We start from the raw sequence: 23,950 nt of genomic DNA, 5'->3' as shown, positions 1-23,950 counted from the left end.
ACCAATCCTGGATATTGAACAGGAATTTTATGTAAATACTTGAAAACAACATGTTATAGTGCCCTTTTGTCAACGGTGCTTTAAGTTTGACATGTTTTACAAATCTCTCAGTGTATGAAAAGTTTGTAGTTGTGTATAATAGTTGAATACGCAGTGTTTACGTAGAATTTTACAGCACAGAAACAGGCCATTCGGCCCAACTGGTCTGTGCCGGTGTTTATGCTCCACACGAGCCTCCTCCCACCCTACTTCATCTCACCTTATTAGCATATCCTTCTATTCCTTTCTCTCTCATGTATTTATCTAGATTCCCCATAAATGCATCTGTGCTATTCGTCTCAACCACTCCCTGTGGTAGCGAGTTCCACATTCTCACTACTCTCTGGGTGAAGAAGTTTCTCCTGAATTCCTTATTGAATATATTGGTGACTATCTTATATTTATGGCCCCTAGTTCTGGACTCCACCACAAATGGACACATCTTCTCTGTGTCTACTCTATCGAATCCCTTCATAATCTTAAAGACCTCTATCAGGTCGCCCCCTCAGCCTTTTCTTTTGTAGAGTAAAGAGTCCCCGCCAGTTCAGTCTTTCCCGATGGGTATAACTGCTCAGTTCTGGTATCAACCATGTAAATCTTTTTTTTGCACCCTCTCCAGTGCCTCTATATCCTTTTTATCATATGGAGACCAGAACTGTGCACAAAAATGTTGCAAGAGATAGGATGATGTAGTGGATTGGAATAATAACCCTTTCATCTCTTGGACTTGGGATTGAAGCCAACTTGGATTGTTGGCATAGAATCATAGAATGGTTACAGCACGGAAGGAGGCCATTCGGCCCGTCGAGCCTGTGCCAGCTCTCTGCAAAAGCACTTCAGCTAGTCCCACTCTCCCGCCCTTTCCCCATAGCCCTGCAAAATTTTTTCCTTCAGGTATTTATCCAACTCCCTTTTGAAAGCCACGATTGAATCTGCCTCCACCACCCTTTCAGGCCGCGCATTCCAGATCCTAACCACTCGCTGCGTGAAACAGTTTTTCTTCATGTCGCCTTTGGTTCTTTTGCCAATCACCTTAAATCTGCGTCCTCTGGTTCTCGATGTTTCCGCCAATGGGAACAGTTTCTCTCTGTCTACTTTGTCTGGACCCCTCATGACTACATCTGTGTGAAATGAAAGTGGCCTATTGGCGATAGATCTTGAGCATAAAGAGGCGACCTCACTCAGAGATCATAAGCGTGGCTGGAGTTAAAAGTGGCACAATCACACCGGTGTAGTAGGACTAGCTTTTTTTGAAGTCGGGGTTGAGGTATTTTGGAGCAAAGTTTAAGTCACAGAGGTTGTGACTGAGTCTTCACAGGGTGTCCATCCTGGGTCACCAGATAACGACCAGGATGGGAAGCCTGGCTGATATTTTGCTGGGATGTGCCGAATCCAATTGCATTGCCAACCAAGCAGAGATGAAATTAAATTTTAATTACGTAACACAAATGTTTCAACTTACAAGAGTGTTGAAAGAAAGACTTGCATTTATATAACATTATCACGACTTCAGGGCGTCCCAAAGCACTTTGCAACCAATGAAGTACTTTTGAAGTATAGTCACTGTTGTTACTGTAGGAAACGCAGCAGCCAAATTGCACACAGCAAGCTCCCACAAACAGCACTGTGATAATGACCAGATAATCTGTTTTAGTGATGTTGGTTGAGGGATAAATATTGGCCCCGGGACACCGGGGAGAACTCCCCTGCTCTTCTGATAGGGCAGACGGGGCCTCCGTTTAACATCTCATCCGAAAGACAGTACCTCCAACAGTGCAGCACTGGGACTGTCAGCCTAGATAATGTGTTCAAGTCTCTTGAGTGGGACTTGAACCCATAACTTTCTGACTCGGAGGCGAGAGTGCTACCCACTGAGTCATAGCTAACATTAGTGGCCATTACTACCAAGTGACCTGATGCGTACTGCTGTGGCAGTTTCCATCAGAGGCACCAGGTGATAGACCCATTCCAATGATTGGAGCATTGAATCAGCTGTACCAGGGATATTCCAGCGTTTCAGAGCTGGTGGCTGGATACGTCTGTCCAAAGCAGACAGTAGGCCGCATGATTACCTGAGCTCCAATACACACAATATCCAACACATCCCCACATATACACAAAAATTCAAGTCGCCATACACAAGTAGAAATGCCCACGCACTTAAAAGAGAGACAGATCAATATCCCTGGTTGGGGAGTCTAGGACTAGGGATCATAGTCTAAAAATTAGAGCCAGACCTTCCAGGAGTGAAATTAGGAAACACTTCTACACACGGTAGAAGTTTGGAACACTCTTCCGCAAATGGCAAATCTGAGATTGATAGATTTTTGTTAACCATAGGTATTAAGGGATATGGGGCAAAGGCCGGTATATGGAGTTAGGTTGCAGATCAACCATGATCTCATTGAATGACGGATCAGGCTCGAGGGGCTCAATGGCCTCCTCCCGTTCCTATATAATTAGATGAAAGATAACCCCTTTTAGTCGAAGGCAATGCTTGTAGTATTGTGGGAGCAAATACTCTACTGGCTTAGTGCTGGTGGCACGTTTTACCATTGGAGGCATCCTTGTAATAAAAAGGTGGCATCAAACTCTCTGGTCCCCATTATTACCATCTCGTCTAGCTCTTTTGTTTCACTTCTTTTGTCCGATCGCAGCCCTGCCTTCGATCTAATTTCTTTTCTTTCCAGTTTTGAAGACGGGTTCGACCCGAAATGTCAACTCAAATTTCTCTCCACGGATGTTGCCTGACCTGCTGAGTTTTTCCAGCATTTTCTGTTGTTATTTCGGATTTCCAACATCTGCAGTATTTTGCTATCGTACAAGTGTCAGTGGGCGATTGGAGGATGAACGAATTGTTGCCATTTCTTTTGCGTATGCTTGATGTTTTTACTTCTATCTTCTTGTAATCAGCGTCTATAACCATTTCCCTTGACTAATTGAATCTAATGAGAGAGCGGATTGGCCTAAACACCTGCATTCCTCTTGCTTTGTACTGTCGCTGGTGCAGAGCAGTTGAAGTTAACATTAACTTGAGCGGTCTTAGTTGGCTGTTTGAACCAGCTATTCTGTTTGAGAAATGCTGGCGATAAAATTTGCAGCTGAAAAGACTCATTCCTGGTTTCTCATGTTTACCAAGCAAATCAGCTGCTTTGTTCCAAGCATGGCCCCAAGCTACAGCACCACCAAGAGAGCGGAAAGAAGGATTTTGCATTTGCTACCCAATTCCACAGCTTTTTTCACCTCCTTGAATTTTCTTCTGTTCCCCCGCCCCCTCAAGAAAAGGTCAATGGATAGCAAATAGGAGCAAGAGCACTAAATTCTTTCTTCCCCCCCCCCCCCAAAACCCAGAAATGCTAATAGCAATTGCAGCATCATCCTGGTAGTCGCACGATCCGACGATAATGGAGTTGTTGACTAATCACAGCGATCAATCTCCATCGAATTGTCTACAACAGGCCCAGACATGAGGCGAGGAAAACCCCAGTGGTGGAGACCTTTGGGAACCATCGCTCCAACGTCGCCTGTTCCTCCCAAGAACGCTACGCTCCCCACATCTCAAACTATCTCAAGAACTCGTCATATCTCATGCTTCAGATTACTCGTATAGTGTACCCCAAAATATTATTTTCTGAAAGGAATCTAACGAGTTTTGAAGCCGGACAAATTGCTAACTGTGGTTTTAACATCAGGTATTACTTTTCCCCTCCTTTGTTTAACTCCACAGACAAGCCTACCAACCAAACTCATTCAAATGTGCCAACAAGCAGAGCTTGTGGCGTTAATGTAGTCCTCCCTCACAACTGTGTCAGTGCGCTGCATCAATAAAGTTGAGCCTGTAACATATCTAGTGGTGTAATTGTTTATTCTTGCTCAGGCCAACATCCCCAGCATCGAAGCTCTGACCACGCTCAATCAGCTCCGATGGACGAGTCACATTGTCCGCATGCCCGATACGAGACTCCCAAATCAAGCGCTCTACTCGGAGCTCCGGCACAGCAAGAGAGCCCCAGGTGGGCAGAGAAAATGCTTCAAGGACACCCTCAAAGCCTCCTTGAAAAAGTGCAACATCCCCACCGACACCTGGGAATCCCTGGCCCAAGACCGCACAAATTGGAGGAGAAGCATCCGGGAAGGCGCCGAACACCTTGATTCTCTTCGCCAGGAGCAAGCGGAAGCCAAGCGCAAGGAGCGCACGTCAACCCAAGCACCCCACCCACTCGGCCCTTCAACCACCGTCTGCCCCACCTGTGACAGAGACTGTAGGTCCCGCATTGGACTCATCAGTCACCTGAGAACTCATTTTTAATGTGGAAGCAAGTCATCCTCGGTTCCGAGGGACTGCCTAAGAAGAAGGAGAAGGAGAAGACTAGAAAATATGTTCCAGTTTGTATGTCTGGTTCATGTGGAGCTTTCCCCGCTTTCCGTTCTGACTTGCCGCAGATGACAAATTTCTACTTCGTAAACAATTTTCCTCTTTCAAATTGGACGGCACTGAACTTCCGTAGGTGGTTGCATCTTGCTCTGTAAAAGTCTTGCATTTCTCCAGCGTCTTTCACATTTTCAGGATGTCCCAAAGCGCTTTACAGCCAATGAAGTACTTTTTTTTGACGTGTAGTCACTCTTGTAATGCAGGAACTGCGACATCCAATTTGCGCACAGCAAGCTCCCACAAATAGCAATGTGATAATGACCAGATAATCTGTTTTGGTGATGTTGGTTGAGGGATAAATATTGGCCGTGCTCCTCTTCGAAGTAGTGTCATGGGATCTTTTATAGCCACTTGGTATAACGTCTCATCTGACAGACGGCACCTCCGACAGTTCAGCACTCCCTCAGTATTCCACTGGGGCTGTCACCCTAGATTGTGTGCTAAAGTCTCAGAGGTGAGAGTGCTACTCACTTTCGGCTGACAGTAAAACCATGTTGATCAGATTACTGGTACTGTTACATAGAATGACACAGAAACAGGCCATTCAGCCCAACTGGCCCATGCTCCACGCAAACCTCCTCCCAACTCTCTTCATCTAAGCCTGTCAGCATAACCTTTTATGTATTGTGAAATAGTAGTTAAGAGCCCAGAATTGGAGGGTCCAGGTTCAATCTTCCATTCTGTTCAGTTCCTGATTTAAAGTGTGCTCTATGTGGAAGCACGAGGCAGAGGCTGTGGTATTTTGTACAGGGGAAAGGAAACATCAGACTGAGGCACTGGGCTGTATCTCATATCTTCCAGTAGCTTGCTAAAGATAAACTGGGCTGCTCATCACATAGAATTACATACAATGTACAGTACAGAATCAGGCCATTCGGCCCAACTGGTCCATGTCGGTGTTTATGCTCCACACGAGCCTCCTCCCGCCCCTCTTCACCTCACCCTATCAGCATATCCTTCTATTCCTTTCTCACTCGTGTTTATCTAACTTCCCCTTAAATGCATCTATGCTAGTTGTATCAACCACTCCCTGTGGTAGCGAGTTCCACATTCTCACCTCTCTCTGTGTAAAGAAGTTTCTCCTGAACTCCCCATTGGATTTATTAGTGATTATCTTATATTGGTGGCCCCTAGTTCTGGTCTCCCCCACAAGTGGAGACATCTTCTCTATGTCTACCCTATCACACCCTTTCATAATCTTAAAGACCTCTTTTTTGCACCTTTTCCAGTGCCTCTATATGCTTTTTATAATATGGAGACCAGAACTGTGCCAAGTCCCGTTCACCTATCACCCCTGTGCTTGCTGACCTACACTGGCTCCCAGTGCGGCAACCACTCGATTTAAAAATCCTCATCCTTGTTTTCAAATCCCTCCATAGCCTTGACCCTCCCTATCTCTGTAACCTCCTCCAGCCCTACAACCCCCCGAGACCTCTGCACTCCTCTAATTCTGGCCTCTTGTGCATCCCCGATTTTCATCACTCCACCATTGGTGGCCGTGCCTTCAGCTGCCTGGACACTAAGCTCTGGAATTCCCTCCCTAAACCTCTCCGCCTCTCTACCTCTCTCTCCTCCTTTAAGACTCTCGTTAAATCCTACCTCTTTGACCAAGCTTTTGGTCACCTGTCCTAATATCTCCTTATGCGGCTCGGTGTCAAATTATTTTCTGATAACGCTCCATTGAAGCACCTTGGGACTTTTTACGATGTTAAAGGTGCTATATAAATGGAAGTTGTTGTCGTACTCTAAAGTGTGGTCTAACCAAGATTCTGAACAAGTTTAACATAAACCAGCAGCAAAGGCATTCGTCCAGGCATTAAAAAAAAGTAATATTTAGCTATTTTCTGAAGATCTTGTCTTCGTCATTTCCTGGCATATGCAGTATTGTGCGCCAGATTTTATATTGGGACTGACATTGATTGCTCAGAGATCACTGCAGCTGCATCTCGGGTCCGCTCAACCATTCCGTATAACTCTCATTCCTTTAACTGCTTGTGAAATGCACAGAGTTCTCGCTCCTAGTATGCATTTTCAATTTTATGATACTATGATGTCATTGCACGGACAGTTCCTGTTCCAGCCAATTGATTTCCCTGAGGACTTGGCCGCATGTTTACACCAAGGCTGGTTTATCAGGATTAGGTGCACTTTTCACCAGCCAATTCCTTGCCATCTTTCACTGTATTTGACACTGAACAGCATTGCGAAGTCTGGAGTGCTCTCATCTGTATAACAACTGAGCGCAGTGCAGTCCTTTTAACAGAACTAAGAGAGAAAAGCCGAATGCTGAAAATATAAAAATGAAATCGGAAAAAGCTTCAAGTATATAGTTGGTTTAGTAGTTCGATAGAAAAGGTAGATTAACATTTGGGTGCATTTTAATGGTGATTATCTTGAGGATTTTGTCATTACAAATAAAGTATTGTAAATATAAGCGTCATGAAGCCAAATATGTTACTATTGTAAATCTAAAAGCTTAATTATCTCCGCAGGTTGCTGAAGGTGTCACCTTCATTGGGCCCGACACACATGCTCTTCAGGCCATGGGAGACAAGATTGAAAGCAAATTAATAGCCAAGAAGGCAAAAGTCAACACCATCCCTGGCTTTGATGGAGTGGTCAAGGTGAGAAAGCTGGAGTGTTGTTGGATTAGCCTGGCATTGATACAGGTGCATGCCATTCAGTTATCAATTTGAAACACGCATTTTAAAAATAGAATGATACAGCACAGAAAGAGGCCATTCGGCCCATCGTGCCTGTGCCGGCTCTTTGAAGGAGCTCTCCAATTAGTCCCACTCCCCCTGCTGTTTCTCCATTGCCCTGCAAATTTTTCAATTTTCAAGTATTTTATCCACTTCCCTTTTGAAAGTCACTATTGAATCTGCTTCCACCGCCCTTTCAGGAAGCGCAATCCAGATCACAACAATTCGCTGCGTAAAAGTATTTCTCCTCATTTACCCCCTGGCTTTTTTGCCAATTATCTTAAATCCCTGTCATCTGGTTACCGACCCTCCTGCCAGTGGAGACATTTTCTCCTTATTTACTCAGTCAAAACCTAACATCATTTTGAACACCTTTATTAAATCTCCCCTTAACCTTCTTTGCTCTAAGGAGAACAATCTCCGCTTCAATCGTCTTTCCACATATATGCAAAATATTTGACTGGAGAAAATGTAGAAAATATATAGTGGATAATTAACATTCAAAAATATATTCTAACCAAGATTCTAGGATAAAATATTCATAATTCTAAAGGTCGATTTTATTGACAGAAATTTGACCATTAATTGGGGTAAGTGCATGTATATTGGTATTGTTCTCCTTAGAGCAGAGAAGGTTAAGGGGAGATTTAATAGAGGTATTCAAAATTACAATGGGTTTTGATAAAGTAGGCAGGGAGAAACTGTTTCCAGTGGCAGGAGGGTCGGTAACCAGAGGACACAGATTGAAGATAATTGGCAAAAGAACCAGAGGGGAGATGAGATTTTTTTTTTACACAGCGAGTCGTTGTGATCTTGAACGCACTGCCTGAAAGGGCGGTGGAAGCAGATTCAATAGTAACTTTCAAAAGGAAATTGGATAAATACTTGAAAAGAAGAAATTTGCAGGGCTCTGGGGAAAGAGCAGGGGGGAGTGGGACTAATTGGAGAGCTCGTTCAAAGAGCCGGCACAGGCACGATGGGCCGAATGGCCTCGTCCTGTGCTCTGAAATTCTATGGTACTGTAGCAAAGTCTAACGAACCTGGTACAATGCTAAGGCATTGGTATGTCTTGTCCAAAGAGAAGTTGTGCCCTTTAAGTGTGTTTAATTCTAAAATGTAATCTCATCTCACCAGAATCTCTAAAACCTAGGGCTGCACATCAGCAAGTTTCTTGCCTTTTGGGAGTTGAGATTTTGCAGCAAAACAAGTGAAACATTACTTATTTAAGCAGAATGTAAATGAAAAGGTGCAATTTGCAACTGCAAAGACAATTCAAAGTGTTTCCACTTAACTATAAATGGTGGAACACCATCAGCCTTTACTCTCATGCATTGAGTTCAAGAGGCTCTAATTGTCTGCATTTGACTGGTTTAACACTTTCTGACAGAGTGGCTATTAAGGCGAAGTATTCTCGCATAACTGTCATCGAGTTGAACAAAGGCACTTGAAACTCAATGTGTGGAAACCACTAACATGCCTAAATTACTCTCTTTTGATTCCTTTTTTTTTGGGTTTCTTCTGCTAAAATGACGGAAGGTGTTTTCCCTCCGCAGAGCCGAGGTAACTGGAGAGTTTAGCAAAGACATTAAACTTTTTGAAACAGAATTATTTGTTTTACCTGAAAATGATTAATCTTTGGAAAAATGCCATTTAACAATCACGGCTATTCCACAAAAAAAAAGGACCTAAAACAGATACTCCTTTCAGGTTTGCTTTGAACTTAACAAGCACTGATTTGTGGAGCAGACAAGCTAATGAAAGGAAATTAAATTTTCTGCCAACTTCCCCACCCCCACTCTCGCTTGCTTGCTGTTACTTCATATATACAATATATATATTTTTATAAAGGATTTTTACTGTTGTTTCTACTCATAACTAGCTGCGCACTTTTTCCTTGCTATCCAGATAGCTTGGTGAAAGACTACTATTTACCATCAGCTGTTATCTAGTCGTTAAAGGGTATTGTGCGCGCAGCTTTAAAAACTATTGGGTTTCATTTTAATGTTCATAAGTCAACCCCTGTAGCTTCAGCCACATACAGCCCTTGGTGGTTGCCAGACATTACTCCCTTCCATGATCCCTTCCAACTTTTTGCTGCTCAAGTGGGGAGGTTGTTTCCGAATAAAAAAATTAACAAAATCCCAGAAAATATAATTTCCTTCTGAAACATATAAAAAAACCCAGTTAATTACGACAGAAACACTAGAATTGTAGTGCTGTAAAAAAAAATTAACTTAAAATTGATGCAACAGACAGATATTAAATTGGACCTCTCTTCTCTTTCTTGTCCCTTCCTCAGAGAGTAAGCAACAACAAAAAAAGATGTAATGCTTACACAAACATTTAAACGGATTTTTGGGGGTAATTTCCGAATAATTTGCTAAATGTATTCAGCTTATTTTTCTCGTAGCTTTTCATGTTCCACCAGGATGGAAAAAATGGAAGCGGGAAACGTTTACCGTTCTGTGGGGGAGAAAAACCAAATTTGCTAACTCATGGAAGTGACTGTTAATGTCTCAGAGAAGAATTTTCCGCATTAATTTATTTGTCTTTAATGACAGAGTCTTAGGAACCCCATAAACATTTGAGTTAGTTGTAAGTGTAGACAGTCGACTCCCCCTACTGTCAGTTAAAGGGACAGCACAATGCTTAGCGTGGTTGAAGATGATTAAACCATACGCTGGTGGGCAGATACTGTAAAGGCTGATTTACATTTAGCAACTGACTGAAAACCATTGACGCTTGCAATTCTTTTGCAGCAATTGAATCCACTTAATAACATTGCTAAAGCTCCTGCCAAGTGATTTAATCTTGTTTAGTTCGCAGTGTTCATTTGTGATGAAGTACTCCAGAAAACTTGTATTGAAGTTTTGAGAAAACTTATACAAAGTGACATTTCGTGAGAAAAAAGCTATTAAAATAAATGTACTTGAGAGTGGTGAATTATCTTGCAAAACAGGGACACACAAAAGTTTGAACTAAATTATTTTGTCTCTCTCCAAAAGTTTAGAGACTTGGAAGATCAACAGGCAAAGCTTTACGTTTCCAATTGTGGAATTAATTCTGTGTTCATCTAAATAAGAAAGTGTAGGTGGATTGTAAACCCAACATAAAGTCTACCCAAGGTGACAGTGTAATAGATAGCTGCCTCACGGAGAAAGGACAGAGGTTGACGGGATTAATGCTTGGTCTTATTTTCTGCTCTTACAGGATGCTGATGAAGCTGTCAGAATTGCCAGGGAAATTGGTAAGGTGTTAAGTTTAATCATCATGCCACTGTTTTATTTATAGGTGTGTGTATGCATGCATGTGAGTATGTATGTATATGTGTAATAATAATATATATGTGTGTGTAAATTATCAATTAAAACTGCTGTCTAGCGATTTTATGATTTAATTTTGGAAAACAAGGATAAATAGAAGATATAAACTTTTTTGTGAAAGACTTGTTTGGTTATTTTATTTTTCATAGTAAATAATTATTGAACGTAACTTTTTATTTTTTGCATTTTGTTTCTATTCCCTCCAACATTCTTTTATTACCGTCCCATTCTTTTAGATTCCTCCCCTTTCCTCCGCCTGCCTCCCACCGGGATGCATTGTTTCCGGTCTGACAGAGAGCAGCCAATCTAGGCTCCTGATGGTGATCTGTAAGAGTTTCCCAGGGTGACCTGCCAGTTTCCTTGCCTCCCCCCTCCCTGTGGGGAAGTGCCTAGCCTTTGCTTCGTTACTTGACCGAGATAGGGAACTCGCCGTTGGGATTAGCTTGAGTGCATACTTGCACCGACTGATTTGCGGTGCCGCATTTTGGCATGCCGATACATAAAGAAATGTGTGTTTGTATTCATATATGCCGTTTCTGCTTGCACAATTCCTGGTGACCTGACATAGGACGAATAACGCTGAAGCATCATCAACTGGATTCATTTTTACTACAATAGTCTTTACAGCACAGAAACAGGCCATTCGACCCAACTGGTCCGTGCCGGTGTTTATGCTCCACACGAGCCTCCTCCCACTCCTCTTCATCTCACCCCATCAACATAACCTTCGATTCCTTTCTCCCTCGTGTATTCCATTCTCCCTCATGCACTTCCTCTTAAATGCATGTATTTGCAAAGTAGTAAGATATAAAATATTTTTTTCTTGGTGGGTAATAAACTTAACCAAAAAGACCTGAACCTTGGTTTGATCCCTGCTCTTAGTATTTTTTCATTACTATCTTCTTTGGGTGGGGAGGGAGCAGGGGGAAGAGGAGAACAAGTTATCCAAACTAATAATGTCATAACTACAGTGGACCTGGAATGGTATTGTACAATTTCACTTCAAATTCTATAACTGGGGTTTATGTTTCAAGATTTGGACGTGGCTCTAGACAAAAGTAGTAATAATGCAAAAGTAGTAATAATGCACCTGGTACAGAACGTACTTGAATGTAGATTTCAGTAAACCAGTTGTTGTCTGTAGCGTTATTGGACATATGGTCAGCTGTCATGCTCACATGACCAAATGATCAAAGTCAGAACTTCTGTCTAATTGTTCCCTGCTGCTAGGCTACCCCGTTATGATCAAGGCGTCAGCAGGAGGTGGTGGGAAAGGCATGAGAGTAGCCTGGGATGATGATGAGACCAGGTGAGGCCATGCTCGGAAACTAACCTTGCAACAAAACAAAACAGTGCGATTATGAAAAATGTTCTATCGCGCCACCACGGCTTTGATATTGGAGATGAATTGAGAATGAAATAGGATGAAATCAGATACCTTTTTTACATGGCATTTGGCGGAGTTTTAGGGGAAGTGTTGGAGTGTTGGCTGAGGCAGGCGTTCAGTGTAAACAGAGCACCACAGGCAGGTTGTTTTTGTTTGTTTTGTTTGAGAGGGTGCCGTTAAAACAAACAGTGAGTGATGCTTCGTATGTTTGTGAAACTCACTGGAATGTCATTCACTCCTCTCTGCCACTGTTTACCTAGACCTGCTCAGAGCCAGATGCTCCATTTGCCGTACCTGCCTCTCTCTCTCTCTCTCTCATCGCCAGAAGCAGTGTGAAAAATAGGAGGAGACAGCACCCAAGGTGCAGCGAGTGGGAACTTGCGCACTAAAAACAAACCAACCCCATTTGTGCCCATTATCTAATCTTATGTGACTGTCAAGTTGAGGCGAGACTTAATTGAGTTAATCGCAAAATGATTTTAAATGTTTTTAAAGAATGTTTCCACTTTCAAAATAATAAATGGAAAATATGACACAAGGTACATTTGTGTTGCACTTAAATAAGACTTTGGTCTTGTTGCTTGCTGGTTGCCAGATGTGTGGCATTGCCACTCAAAAGCAGCTCCTGGCGTTGGACACAGTGACACTTATTCTTCTAGGATGGTGCTGAGCTCTGAGTGTCCCCGACCCCCTCCCAGCCGAGGCTCAGTGGGTAGCACTCTTGCCTTCAAATCAGAAAGTTGTGGGTTCAAGTCACACTCCAGAGACTCGAGCACAAAATCTACATTGACACGCCCAGTGCAGTACTGAGGGAGTGCTGCGCTCTCCGAGATGCTGTCTTTCGGACGAGACAACAACAACTTGGATTTATATAGCGCCTTTAACGTAATAAAACATCCCAAGGCGCTTCACAGGAGCGATTATAAAACAAAATTTGACACCGAGCCACATGAGCTATTAGGGCAGAATGCGGTAGGTTTTAAGGAGCGTCTTAAAGGAGGAAAGAGAGGCGGAGAGGTTTAAGGAGGGAATTCCAGAGCTTAGGGCCCAGGCAGCTGAAGGTATGACCATCAATGGTTGAGCGATTAAAATCAGGGATGCTCAAGAGGGCAGAATTAGAGGAGTGCAGATATCTCAGGGGGTTGTGGGGCTGGAGGATATTACAGGGATAGGGAGGGGCGAGGCCATGGAAGGATTTGAAAACAAGGACAAGAGTTTTAAAATCAAGGTGTTGCTTAACCAGGAGCCAATGTAGGTCAGCGAGCACAGGGGTGATGGGCGAACGGGACTTGGTGCGAGTTAGGACACGGGCAGCCGAGTTTTGGATGACCTCAAGTTTACTTAGGGTGGAATGTGGGAGGCCGGCCAGGAGTGCGTTGGCATAGTCAAGTCTAGAGGTAACAAAGGCATGGATGAGGGTTTCAGCAGCGGATGAGCTGAGGTGGGCAGAGTCAGACGAGGTACGGAGGTGGAAATAGGCGGCCTTAGAGATGGTGTCGATATGTGGTCAGATATGACCAAGTTTAAACCGAGGCTCCGTCTGCCCCCTCAGGTGGACGCAAAAGATCCCACGGTCACTATTTCGAAGAAGGGCAGAGGAGTTCTCCCTGGTGTCTTGGCCAATATTTATCCCTCAACCAACATCACTAATCATTTATCATGTTGTTTGTGGGAGCTTGCTGTGCGCAAATTGGCTGCTGCGTTTCCTACATTACAACAGTGAGTACACTTCAAAAGTACTTCATTGGCTGTCAAGTACTTTGGGACGTCCTGAAGTTGTGAAAGGCGCTATAGAAATGCAAATCTTTTATTTTTTCCAAATACAGGTCAGCCAATTGAGGAATACCTATAGCTGGAAGAAATTTTGGTTTGTGTATTTTTAACAACGATATGTACACAACTTTGTGGTCATCAGATGTTAACAATAGTTACAGAAAGTTATTTTGCCAATTACCTTAAATCTGTGTCCTCTGGTTACTGACCCTCCTGCCAATGGAAACAGTTTCTCCTTATTTACTCTATCAAAACCCTCTATTAAGTCTCCTCTTAACCCTCTCTGCTCTATGGAGAACAATCCCAGCATCTTCAGTCTCTCCACATAACTGAAGTTCCTCATCCCTGGTACCATTCTGGTAAATCTCCTCTGCACCCTCTCCAAGAATTGGACACAATACTCCAGCTGAGGCCTAACCAGTGTTTTATAAAGGTTTAACATAACTTCCTTGCTTTTGTACTCGGTGCCTCTATTTATAAAGCCCAGGATGCTGTATGCTTTTTAACTGCATTATCAACTTGATCTGCCACCTGCAGAGGTATTGAATGTAAGTAAGTTGTTGGCAGTTAACATCTAATGCCCTTGAACAAACTACTGGGCGAATGTTTTTTAATATTTACCCTTTACTTTGCTCAAGGTTATAAATGTTGGGTGTCAACATTTACCTACATAACTGAAACACAGATCATACACTTGGAAAAAATAATCCCCATTTCTCTCTTCTCCTGATATTGCTGACTTTTTCTGGGGAAAACTAGGGGGCACAGTCTCAGGGTAACGGGTAGACCATTTAAGACTGGATGAGGAGGAATTTCTTCACTCAGAGAGTTGTGAATCTTTGGAATTCTCTGCCCCAGAGGGCTGTGAATGCTGAGTCTTTGAGTATATTCAACCTGAGATCGATAGATTTTTGGACTCTAGGGGAATCAAGGGGTATGGAGATCAGGTGGGAAAGTGGAGTTGAGGTCGATGATCAGCCATGATCTTATTGAATGGCGGAGCAGGCTCGAGGGGCCGTGTGGCGGAGCAGGCTCGAGGGGCCGTGTGGCAGAGCAGGCTCGAGGGGCCGTGTGGCGGAGCAGGCTCGAGGGGCCGTGTGGCAGAGCAGGCTCGAGGGGCCGTGTGGCGGAGCAGGCTCGAGGGGCCGTGTGGCGGAGCAGGCTCGAGGGGCCGTGTGGCGGAGCAGGCTCGAGGGGCCGTGTGGCGGAGCAGGCTCGAGGGGCCGTGTGGCGGAGCAGGTTCGAGGGGCCGTGTGGAGGAGCAGGCTCGAGGGGCCGTGTGGCGGAGCAGGCTCGAGGGGCCGTGTGGCGGAGCAGGCTCGAGGGGCCGTGTGGCGGAGCAGGCTCGAGGGGCCGTGTGGCGGAGCAGGCTCGAGGGGCCGTGTGGCGGAGCAGGCTCGAGGGGCCGTGTGGCGGAGCAGGCTCGAGGGGCCGTGTGGCGGAGCAGACTCGAGGGGCCGTGTGGCGGAGCAGGCTCATGGGGCCGTGTGGCGGAGCAGGCTCGAGGGGCCGTGTGGCGGAGCAGGCTCGAGGGGCCGTGTGGCGGAGCAGGCTCGAGGGGCCGTGTGGAGGAGCAGGCTCGAGGGGCCGTGTGGAGGAGCAGGCTCGAGGGGCCGTGTGGAGGAGCAGGCTCGAGGGGCCGTATGGCGGAGCAGGCTCGAGGGGCCGTGTGGAGGAGCAGGCTCGAGGGGCCGTGTGGAGGAGCAGGCTCGAGGGGCCGTGTGGCGGAGCTGGCTCGAGGGGCCGTATGGCGGAGCAGGCTCGAGGGGCCGTAGGGCCGACTCCTGCTCTTATTTCTTATGTTCTTATGAAAGGTTTCCATTGGCTGCCGGCAGACCTGTAGTACAGCAATAACAACAGAAAATGCTGGAAAAACTCAGCAGGCCAGGCAACATCCGTGGAGAGAAATTAGAATCGACGTTTCGGGTCAAAACCCTTTTATCAAGACTAAAGAGGCACAGGGAATGAAATAGATTAAGAGGCCGGGCTGGGAGAGAACAAAAGAGAAGAGACACTAAGAGGTATTCAAAACGAGACGAGATGGTGATAGGACTAGTGGAGACAAAAGACGGCTCTAGATTAGGTGTGAAATGTGCTGGCAGAATGGGAGACAGCTGCCATGTGGGAGAGAGAAAAGAAAGGAAAGTGGGGGGGGGGGAGGGAAAAACCAAAACAAAGGTGTGGATAAAAAATATTTTAAAATATAATAGGGGCCGAGGTTATGATCTGAAATTGTTGAACTAGATATTGAGTCCGGAAGGCTGTAAAGTGCCAATCCGTGAGCAAGCTCCTTTAGCACTGGGTGAATTGATTTTATACAACACCAAAGTTACTTTAAATACAAATCATTTTTTACATAATTGTGACGAGATAAAATATTAGGAATTAATGTTTTGAATTGCCTCTAAATTTCTATGTCTATCTAATATAATGGGGGGTAATTTTGACTTAACCCGCCAGGTGGAGAACGGACTAGATCGTGTTGAACGCTGGTTTTTTAAACCCCACCGATTTTGCTCTCTGTTGACTTCAGTAGGCAGTCCTCCAATTCTGGCCCCTTGCGCATCCCCAGTATTAATCGCTCCACTATTGGTGGCCGTGCCTTCAGCTGCCAAGGCCTGAAGCTCTGGAATGACCTCCCTAAACCTCTCTGCCCCTCTATCTCACTCTCCTCCTTTAAGACGCTTCTTAAAACCTACCTCTTTGACCAGGCCACCTGTCCTAATATCTCATTACGTGGCTCAGTGTCAAAATTCTGTCTGATAATCGCTCCTGTGAAGTGCCTTGGGAAGCTTTACTACGTTAAAGGTGCTATATGAATGCAAGTAGTTGTTGTTGTTGTGTAAACCCAATTTTCAACCCGATCCGTTCAGTTTCCCACCTGGGCGGGTTAGCTTAAAAATAGCCCCAGTAACGCAATATAGAATATGTCTGTATTTTTCTAGAATGGGTGTATTTTATTTGGTCAATTTACCTAAAATCTTTGAAAATTTGATGTTTGCCACAATCACAGTACAAATATTAAAGGGCTAAATCTTCCTGCTGTCAATGCGTGCTGAGTGACCCTCCTGCTGAAAGGTGCGTGCGTGTGAATAGGATTGCGTTCAGCTTTGGTTCCCTTTTCTTACCATCTCGGGGTCTAATATCTTACTGCCCTCATGGCCCAGGCTGACATGAAGAGTAGGCCACTTGGGCAAGGTGCGAGTGGGCACTGGCACCTGTAGACACCAATATGCTCTGCAAAATGGCGCTGAAGTCCAAGAACACACAAACATACGAGAGTGACGGGCAGGAACAGATCAGCCATGATCTCATGAGAAGCTGGATTTGTTTTCATTAGAGCAAAGGAGGTTGCGGGGTGATTTGATAGAGGTCTACAAGATTATGACGGGTTTGGATAGGCTAGACGGGGCCTATCTAACCCTAACCCTAACACACTAGTTGATGGTACAAGGACCAGGGGACACAGATTTAAGGTTTTGGGCAAGAGATACAGGGGGGATGTGAGGAAAAACTTTTTTACGCAGCGAGTGGTGAGGACCTGGAACTCGCTGCCGACGGAAGTGGTGGAAGCGGAGACACTCAATGTTTTCAAGGGGAGTCTGGAAGGGCACGTGAGGGAAATAAACTTGCAGGGCTACGGGGATAGAGCGGGGGAATGGGACTAACTGGATTGCTCCACAGAGAGCCGGTACGGACTCGATGGGCCGAATGACCACCTTCTATGCCCTATGACTCTATGACTCATTGAATGGCGGAACAGGCTCGAGGGGCTGAACGGCTTCCTCCTGGTCCTATGGTCCATCAAGCCTGCCCCACATTCATGATGGCTGGAGTATAGTGACTAAACACTTCCACCCTCTCTTCCCCATTCCTCCCCCCACTTCCACGCCACCATGCAATCTCCTGGGAGAGGCAAAAAAACCCAGAGCCAGTAAGGGAAAAAATACTCTGTAAAATTCCTCTCCAACCCCCTCAGGCGATCAAAACCAGCCCAGAAGATCACATGGAGCAAGAAGATTGGCTTGTTCTCAGTACAATGCACTTGTATTAAACAACTTTGTAACTTCACACACTACAATTTAAATTGGCGAGGGAAAACATGGTTGCTGAATGCCTCACAATTTTCAAAGACGTAAAGGTTTTTGTCAAACTTTATCTGCAAACGTTCGTGTAATGTGTGTAAAGGGACTTACAGTACAATAAGGGGTAGAGAATTGGTGAACATAAAGGTCACGGCTAATCTCCCATTTTCCAGTGCAGAGCTGCAGTCTACAACCTTACTTACTGGAGTTCATTTCTAGAGGAATAGAACACATAATAACATAATATTATCCTTTTTCTGCCTTTGCTTGTCTTTATAGTTTGCCCATCGCTTTTGCGTACTGGATCCCTTGTAAGTTTTGAAACCATTCTGACCATCCTTAATGCAGCTCTTTTCATTCCTACTTAACCAGGTTGACCTCTGTTTCATTTTAATCTGTTTTGCTTCAGCCGGAATAAATGTTGATTGTAGCCTTAGCAACCGCCCGTCAATGCTTCCTACCCAACCGTTCTTGTGCTTTAATTTGTTTTGTTTTTTTACTTCCTTCAAGGCTACTATTTTTAAAGCACAATATTTTTGTCACTGCCCCCTGTTTTTTTTTTACAGACCCTGTTGCCTCCAGTAAGAGCTCCAGTACTTCAACCTTACGTACCTTGTTCATCGATAAACATTAGATTCAGAATTGCTGCTAACCTTGTTGCTCTTTAACTCGTGGCGTATGAATGCAGCACTTCTGGAAACATGTACCCATCTTTAAGAAAGAGGGGGGAAAAATTGTGTTTATGTAGGCCCTTCCATGTTATCACAGAGTCATAACGGCACAGAAGGAGGCTATTCGGCCCATCGAGTCCATGCCGGCTCTCTGTAGAGCAATCCAGTCAGTCCCATTCCCCCGCTCTATCCCCGTAGCCCTGCAAGTTTATTTCCCTCAAGTGCCTATCCAGTCTCCCCTTGAAAACATTGAGTGTCTCCGCTTCCACCACTTCCGTCGGCAGCGAGTTCCAGGTCCTCACTGCATAAAAAAGTTTTCCCTCACATCCCCCCTGTATCTCTTGCCCAAAACCTTAAATCTGTGTTCCCTAGTCCTTGCACCATCAACGTGGGAACAGCCTTTCCCCTTCTAGCCTATCCAAACCCGTCATAATCTTGTACACCTCTATCAAATCACCCCTCAACCTCCTTTGCTCTAATGAAAACAAATCCAGCTTCTCCAACCTGACCTGCTGAGTTTTTCCAGCATTCTCTGTTGTTATTCCAGCTTCTCCAACCTGTCCTTGTAGCTAAGATCCCCCATCGCCGGAACCATTCTGGTAAATCTCCTCTGCACCCTCTCAAGGGCCTTCACATTGTTTCCATGTTCTCAGGATGTCCTAAAGTACTTCAGTCAATGAATTACTTGCTGAAGCATAATCACTCTTGCTTCATAGGCAAATGTGGCAGCCAATTTGCGAATCAGATCTCTAACATTGACCTGAACAGGCAGATGCGAGGCCTTGTTTAAATGTCGTCTTGTCTGAAGGACAGCACCTCCCAACAAATGCAGTACTGCACTGAAGTGCCAGCCTTGGTTTTTTACACGTTCAAGTTCTGTCGTGGGACCTGACCCACAACCCCTTGCCTGGCGCAAAGGTGAGGGTCCTACCAGTGAGCCAAGCTGGTCCTTCACCGGTTGAGATCCCGCTTAGCACCATCAAAGTTTACAGCACTGAAGGAGGCCGTGTTTGTGCTGGTTCTTTGCTGGACAATCGTAAACGAATCCCACTGTCCCAATCTCTGCCATAGCCATAGGAACAGGAGGAGGCCTTTCAACCCCTCGAGCCTGTTCCGAGCATGGCTGATCTGTATCTTAACTCCATCTACCCGTCATGGATCCATACCCCTTAACACCCTTGCCTGACAGCGATCTATCAATCTCAGTTTTGAAATTTTCCATTAACGCCCAGCCTCAACAGCTTTTTGGGGGAGAGTTTTGCAGGTTGCCACTACCCTTTGTGTGAACAAGTGCTTCCTGACATCACCCCTGAACGGCCTAGTTGTAATTTTAAGGTTATGTCCCCTTGTTCGGGACTCCCCCACCAGAGGAAATAGTTTCGCTCTATCTACCCTATCGATTCTGATCGAGTAAATAAGGAGAAACTGTTTCCAGTGGCAGGAGGGTCGGTAACCAGAGGACACAGATTGAAGGTAATTGGCAAAAGAACCAGAGGGGAGATGAAGAAACAGTTTTTGCGCAGAGAGCTGTTGTGATCTGGAATGCGCTGCCTGAAAGGGCGGTGGAAGCAGATTCAATAGTAACTTTCAAAAGAAAATTGGGTAAATACTTGAAGGGAGAAAATTTACAGAGCTATGGGGAAAGAGTAGGGGAGTGGGACTAATTGGAGAGCTCTACCACAGAGCAGGCACGATGGGCCGAATGGCCTGCTGTGCTGTATCATTCTATGATTCTAATTCCTTTAATCATCTTTAACACCTCAATTTGATCACCCCTTAATCTTCTCTATACTGGAGGGAATACAAGCCTGGTCTATGCAGCATACTCACTATCCTGACTAACAATTGAGGAACGGCTATTTGGTTGAGTTCCTAGAAGGTGCTCGACAACTGTGCAACTGTACCCCAACATTAGTTGTCAACTTCAGGAGAAGAAGGGAGAAAGTTGTAAGGGGAAAAAAAAATCACTCCTGTAGGATTCCTTTAAGTATTGAGTCAGTGAATTTACCAATCTGTTGGTCAGCACATTAATGATTTTATCCATACCAGCTCATTTATTTCACTACAACAACAACAACTTGCATTTATATAGCACCTTTAATGTAGTAAAACATTCCAAGGCGCTTCACAGAAATGTTATTAAACAAAACTTGACACCGAGCTACATAAGGAGATATTAGGACAGACATGGCCAAAGAGGCAGGTTTTAAGGAGCGTCTTACAGGAGGGTAGAGAGGTGGAGAGGTTTAGGGAGGGAATTCCAGAGCTGGGGGCCCAGGCAGCTGAAGCCATGGCCGGCAATGGTGGAGCGATGGGAATCGGGGATGCACAAGAGGCCAGAATTGGAGGAGCGCAGAGATCTCGGAGGGTTACAGGACTGGAGGAGGTTACAGAGATAGGAAGGGGCGAGGCCATGGAGAGATTTGAAAACAAGGATGAGAATTTTAAAATCGAGGTTTTGCCGGACAGCGAGCCAATATAGGTCAGCGAGTACAGGGGTGATGGGTGAAGGCAATGCACTCATATACATTATAATGATTTAAAAATGCAAATAGGTTTTTATCTTTCTCAAATTTGTATCAAAATGGCACAACTATGATTGACGGCATTAATTGTTTTTGTATGCCTTATGGAATGAGGGACCATCCTACTTGGGTGTGTGATAAAAACTGTACATATCACACATTACAAAGGATTAAAATTCAGATTTAAAATACAGTATTTAGAAATATTCTGAATTAACATAAAAAATTGAACATTAACCTCAAATACATTGAAAACAGGGTGCGGATTAGCTTTATAGTGAGGGCCATGTTGTCTTCTAGTAACTTGCCTCAAATTAAGCAGTTATGGATTTATTTCAAATCAAAAGTTCCCATGAGCGTGCTAGCTTTTTAAAAAAATAAAAAATTAGCATCTCTAAGAGGCTCTTATTTGTAAATTTGGTTCAAGTTGAATTGCAATTACAAGTCAGTGTTCCTCACTCGCTGCATCAAGATTCTTGGGGACAATTTCTAGCTAGAACATAAATGGGCAATTTTCTCCCCCATTCACTAATGCTAGTGAAAAAGTCACTGACTTTTGTGTTCGTACTATCGAACGAAGGAAAATATACTCCAAAGGTCTGCATCAAGCATGAAATTATTTATTGAGATGGGTAATCAGCAATTCAAATACAGGGGATTTAGATGTATGATATCATACAAAATCTGCTACTAGAATTCCAATTTCAGAAGGAAACACAGAGCAGAAGGACATTAAACGAACAGCAAGATTTAAAATGTTTTGATTGAAAGGACAAATAATTTCACAGATAAAGAAAAGAAAGATTTTCATTCATATATTGCATTTCACGTCCACCGGACGTCCCAAAGCGCTTTAAAACCAATGAAGTACTTTTGAAGTGTAGTCACTGTTGTAATGTAGGAAACGCGGCAGCCAATTTGCGCACAGCAAGCTCCCACAAGCAGCAATGAGATAATGACCAGAGAATCTGCTTTAGTGATGTTGATGATGCGCTATCAATTACTCATAAAAGACTGAGAGTTAGAAGAGTAACTAAAGGCTTTTATTAACAACAGAATGGAGGTCTGCCTCGAGTGGTCGACCGGTCCAGGATACCAAGGGCTGGGGAGCAGTCACCTTTATACTAGGACCTGTGGGAGGAGTCAGCCGAGGCATGTCCAGGCATGTACACAGTGGAATACAAACAGGACAAACAGGAATACAAACAGTGGTTTACCACATTCACCCCTTGTTTAAAATTGAGTCCGGCGGGGTGAAGTGTATTAAAAGTTAGTGTATTGGAGTCTCTCCGGAGGTCTTGTCTGCCGCTGTGATCGGCGTGGCGACGGCAGGGGTAGTGAAGCTTCCGGCGTCGAGTCCAGCGTAGGCTGTGGCACAGGCGTGTCGTCCTCGTAGATGTCGAGCGGGTCGCGGGGCCCAGGCCTGCCGTCTGCTGGGGCTGGATATCGGATCGTGGGGGGGGGTGGTAGTGGGTAGTGGGTTACTGTGGTCCCCGAGGGTGCAAGGTCTCTTATGGAGACTGTGTCCTCCCGCCCGTCCGGGTATGCGATGTAAGCATACTGGGGGTTGGCGTGGAGGAGGTCGACCCTCTCGACCAGGGGGTCCGTTTTATGGGTCCTCACGTGTCTTCTCAGTAGGACCGGCCCTGGGGACGTCAGCCATGGCGGTAGCGATGTCCCTGATGTGGACTTCCTTGGGAAGACAAACATTTTCTCATGAGGGGTGGCGTTAGTGGCAGTGCAGAGCAGTGACCGAATAGAGTGGAGCGCATCGGGGAGCACATCCTGCCAGCGGGAGGTTGGAAGGCCCCTAGACTTTAAGGCTAGCAGGACGGCCTTCCAAACTGTCGCATTTTCTCTTTCCACCTGTCCGTTCCCCCGGGGGTTGTAACTGGTGGTCCTGCTTGTGGCAATACCCCTAGTTAGCAGGTACTGACGGAGTTCGTCGCTCATAAACGATGAGCCCCGGTCGCTATGGATATAGCTGGGGAAGCCGAACAGGGTGAAGAGGTTGTTCAGACATTTAATGACCGTGGCACTGGTCATGTCCGGGCAGGGGAAGGCGAACGGGAAACGGGAGTACTCATCAATAATATTGAGGAAGTACACATTGCGGTCGGAGGAGGGGAGAGGCCCTTTAAAATCAACGCTCAGGCGCTCGAAGGGGCGAGTGGCTTTTATCAGGTGGGCCCTGTCTGGTCTATAAAAGTGTGGTTTGCACTCAGCGCAGACTTGGCAGTTCCTGGTCATGGTCCTGACCTCCTCAATAGAGTAAGGCAGGTTGCGGGCCTTGATGAGGTGGAAGAACCTGGTGACCCCCGGGTGGCAGAGGTCATTGTGGAGGACCCGTAGTCTATCGATCTGCGCGCTGGCGCAGGTGCCACGCGATAGCGCATCCGGGGGTTCATTTAGCTTCCCGGGCCGGTACAAGATCTCGTAGTTGTAGGTGGAAAGTTCGATTCTCCACCTCAAGATCTTGTCATTTTTGATTTTGCCCCTCTGCTTGTTGTTAAACATAAAAGCAACTGAACGCTGGTCAGTGAGCAGGGTAAATCGTTTTCCGGCCAGGTAGTGCCTCCAATGACGCACAGCCTCCACAATCGCCTGGGCCTCCTTCTCAACAGCGGAGTGTCTGGTCTCCGGGCCTTGGAGGGTTCGTGAAAAGAAGGCCACGGGTCTCCCCGCCTGATTGAGGGTAGCGGCCAGGGCAAAGTCGGACGCGTCGCTTTCCACCTGGAAGGGGATGGATTCGTCCACTGCGTGCATGGTGGCTTTGGCAATGTCCTCCTTGATACGGTGGAAGGCTAAGCGGGCCTCTGCCGTCAAGGGAAAAGAGGTGGACTTGATCAGCGGACGGGCCTTGTCCGCATAGTAGGGGACCCACTGGGCGTAATAGGAGAAAAACCCTAGGCACCTCTTCAGGGCCTTGAGGCAGTGGGGCAGTGGAAGTTCCATAAGGGGACGCATCCGGTCGGGGTCGGGGCCGATGACTCCGTGTTCCACAACACAGCCA

General features: G+C 45.5%; 1 protein-coding gene across 4 annotated transcripts in view; it reads left to right on the top strand.

Moving 5' to 3' along the window:
* Positions 1-23,950, top strand: part of pcca (propionyl-CoA carboxylase subunit alpha) — a 554,750-nt gene that overhangs the window by 152,243 nt on the left and 378,557 nt on the right. For all 4 annotated transcript variants that reach the window (XM_085998400.1, XM_085998401.1, XM_085998399.1 and 1 more), the window contains 3 exons: positions 6,964-7,095; positions 10,384-10,420; positions 11,727-11,805. In XM_085998400.1, the coding sequence (XP_085854526.1) occupies positions 6,964-7,095; positions 10,384-10,420; positions 11,727-11,805 (248 nt within the window). The remainder of the gene's footprint in view (positions 1-6,963; positions 7,096-10,383; positions 10,421-11,726; positions 11,806-23,950) is intronic.

Source organism: Somniosus microcephalus, chromosome 10 (genome assembly GCF_052327205.1).
Source record: "Somniosus microcephalus isolate GS21.2 chromosome 10, FLI_Smic_1.0, whole genome shotgun sequence".
Lineage (NCBI taxonomy): Eukaryota > Metazoa > Chordata > Chondrichthyes > Squaliformes > Somniosidae > Somniosus > Somniosus microcephalus.
Note: the sequence above shows the minus strand (reverse complement) of the source record. Positions and strands in the feature narration are given on the sequence as shown.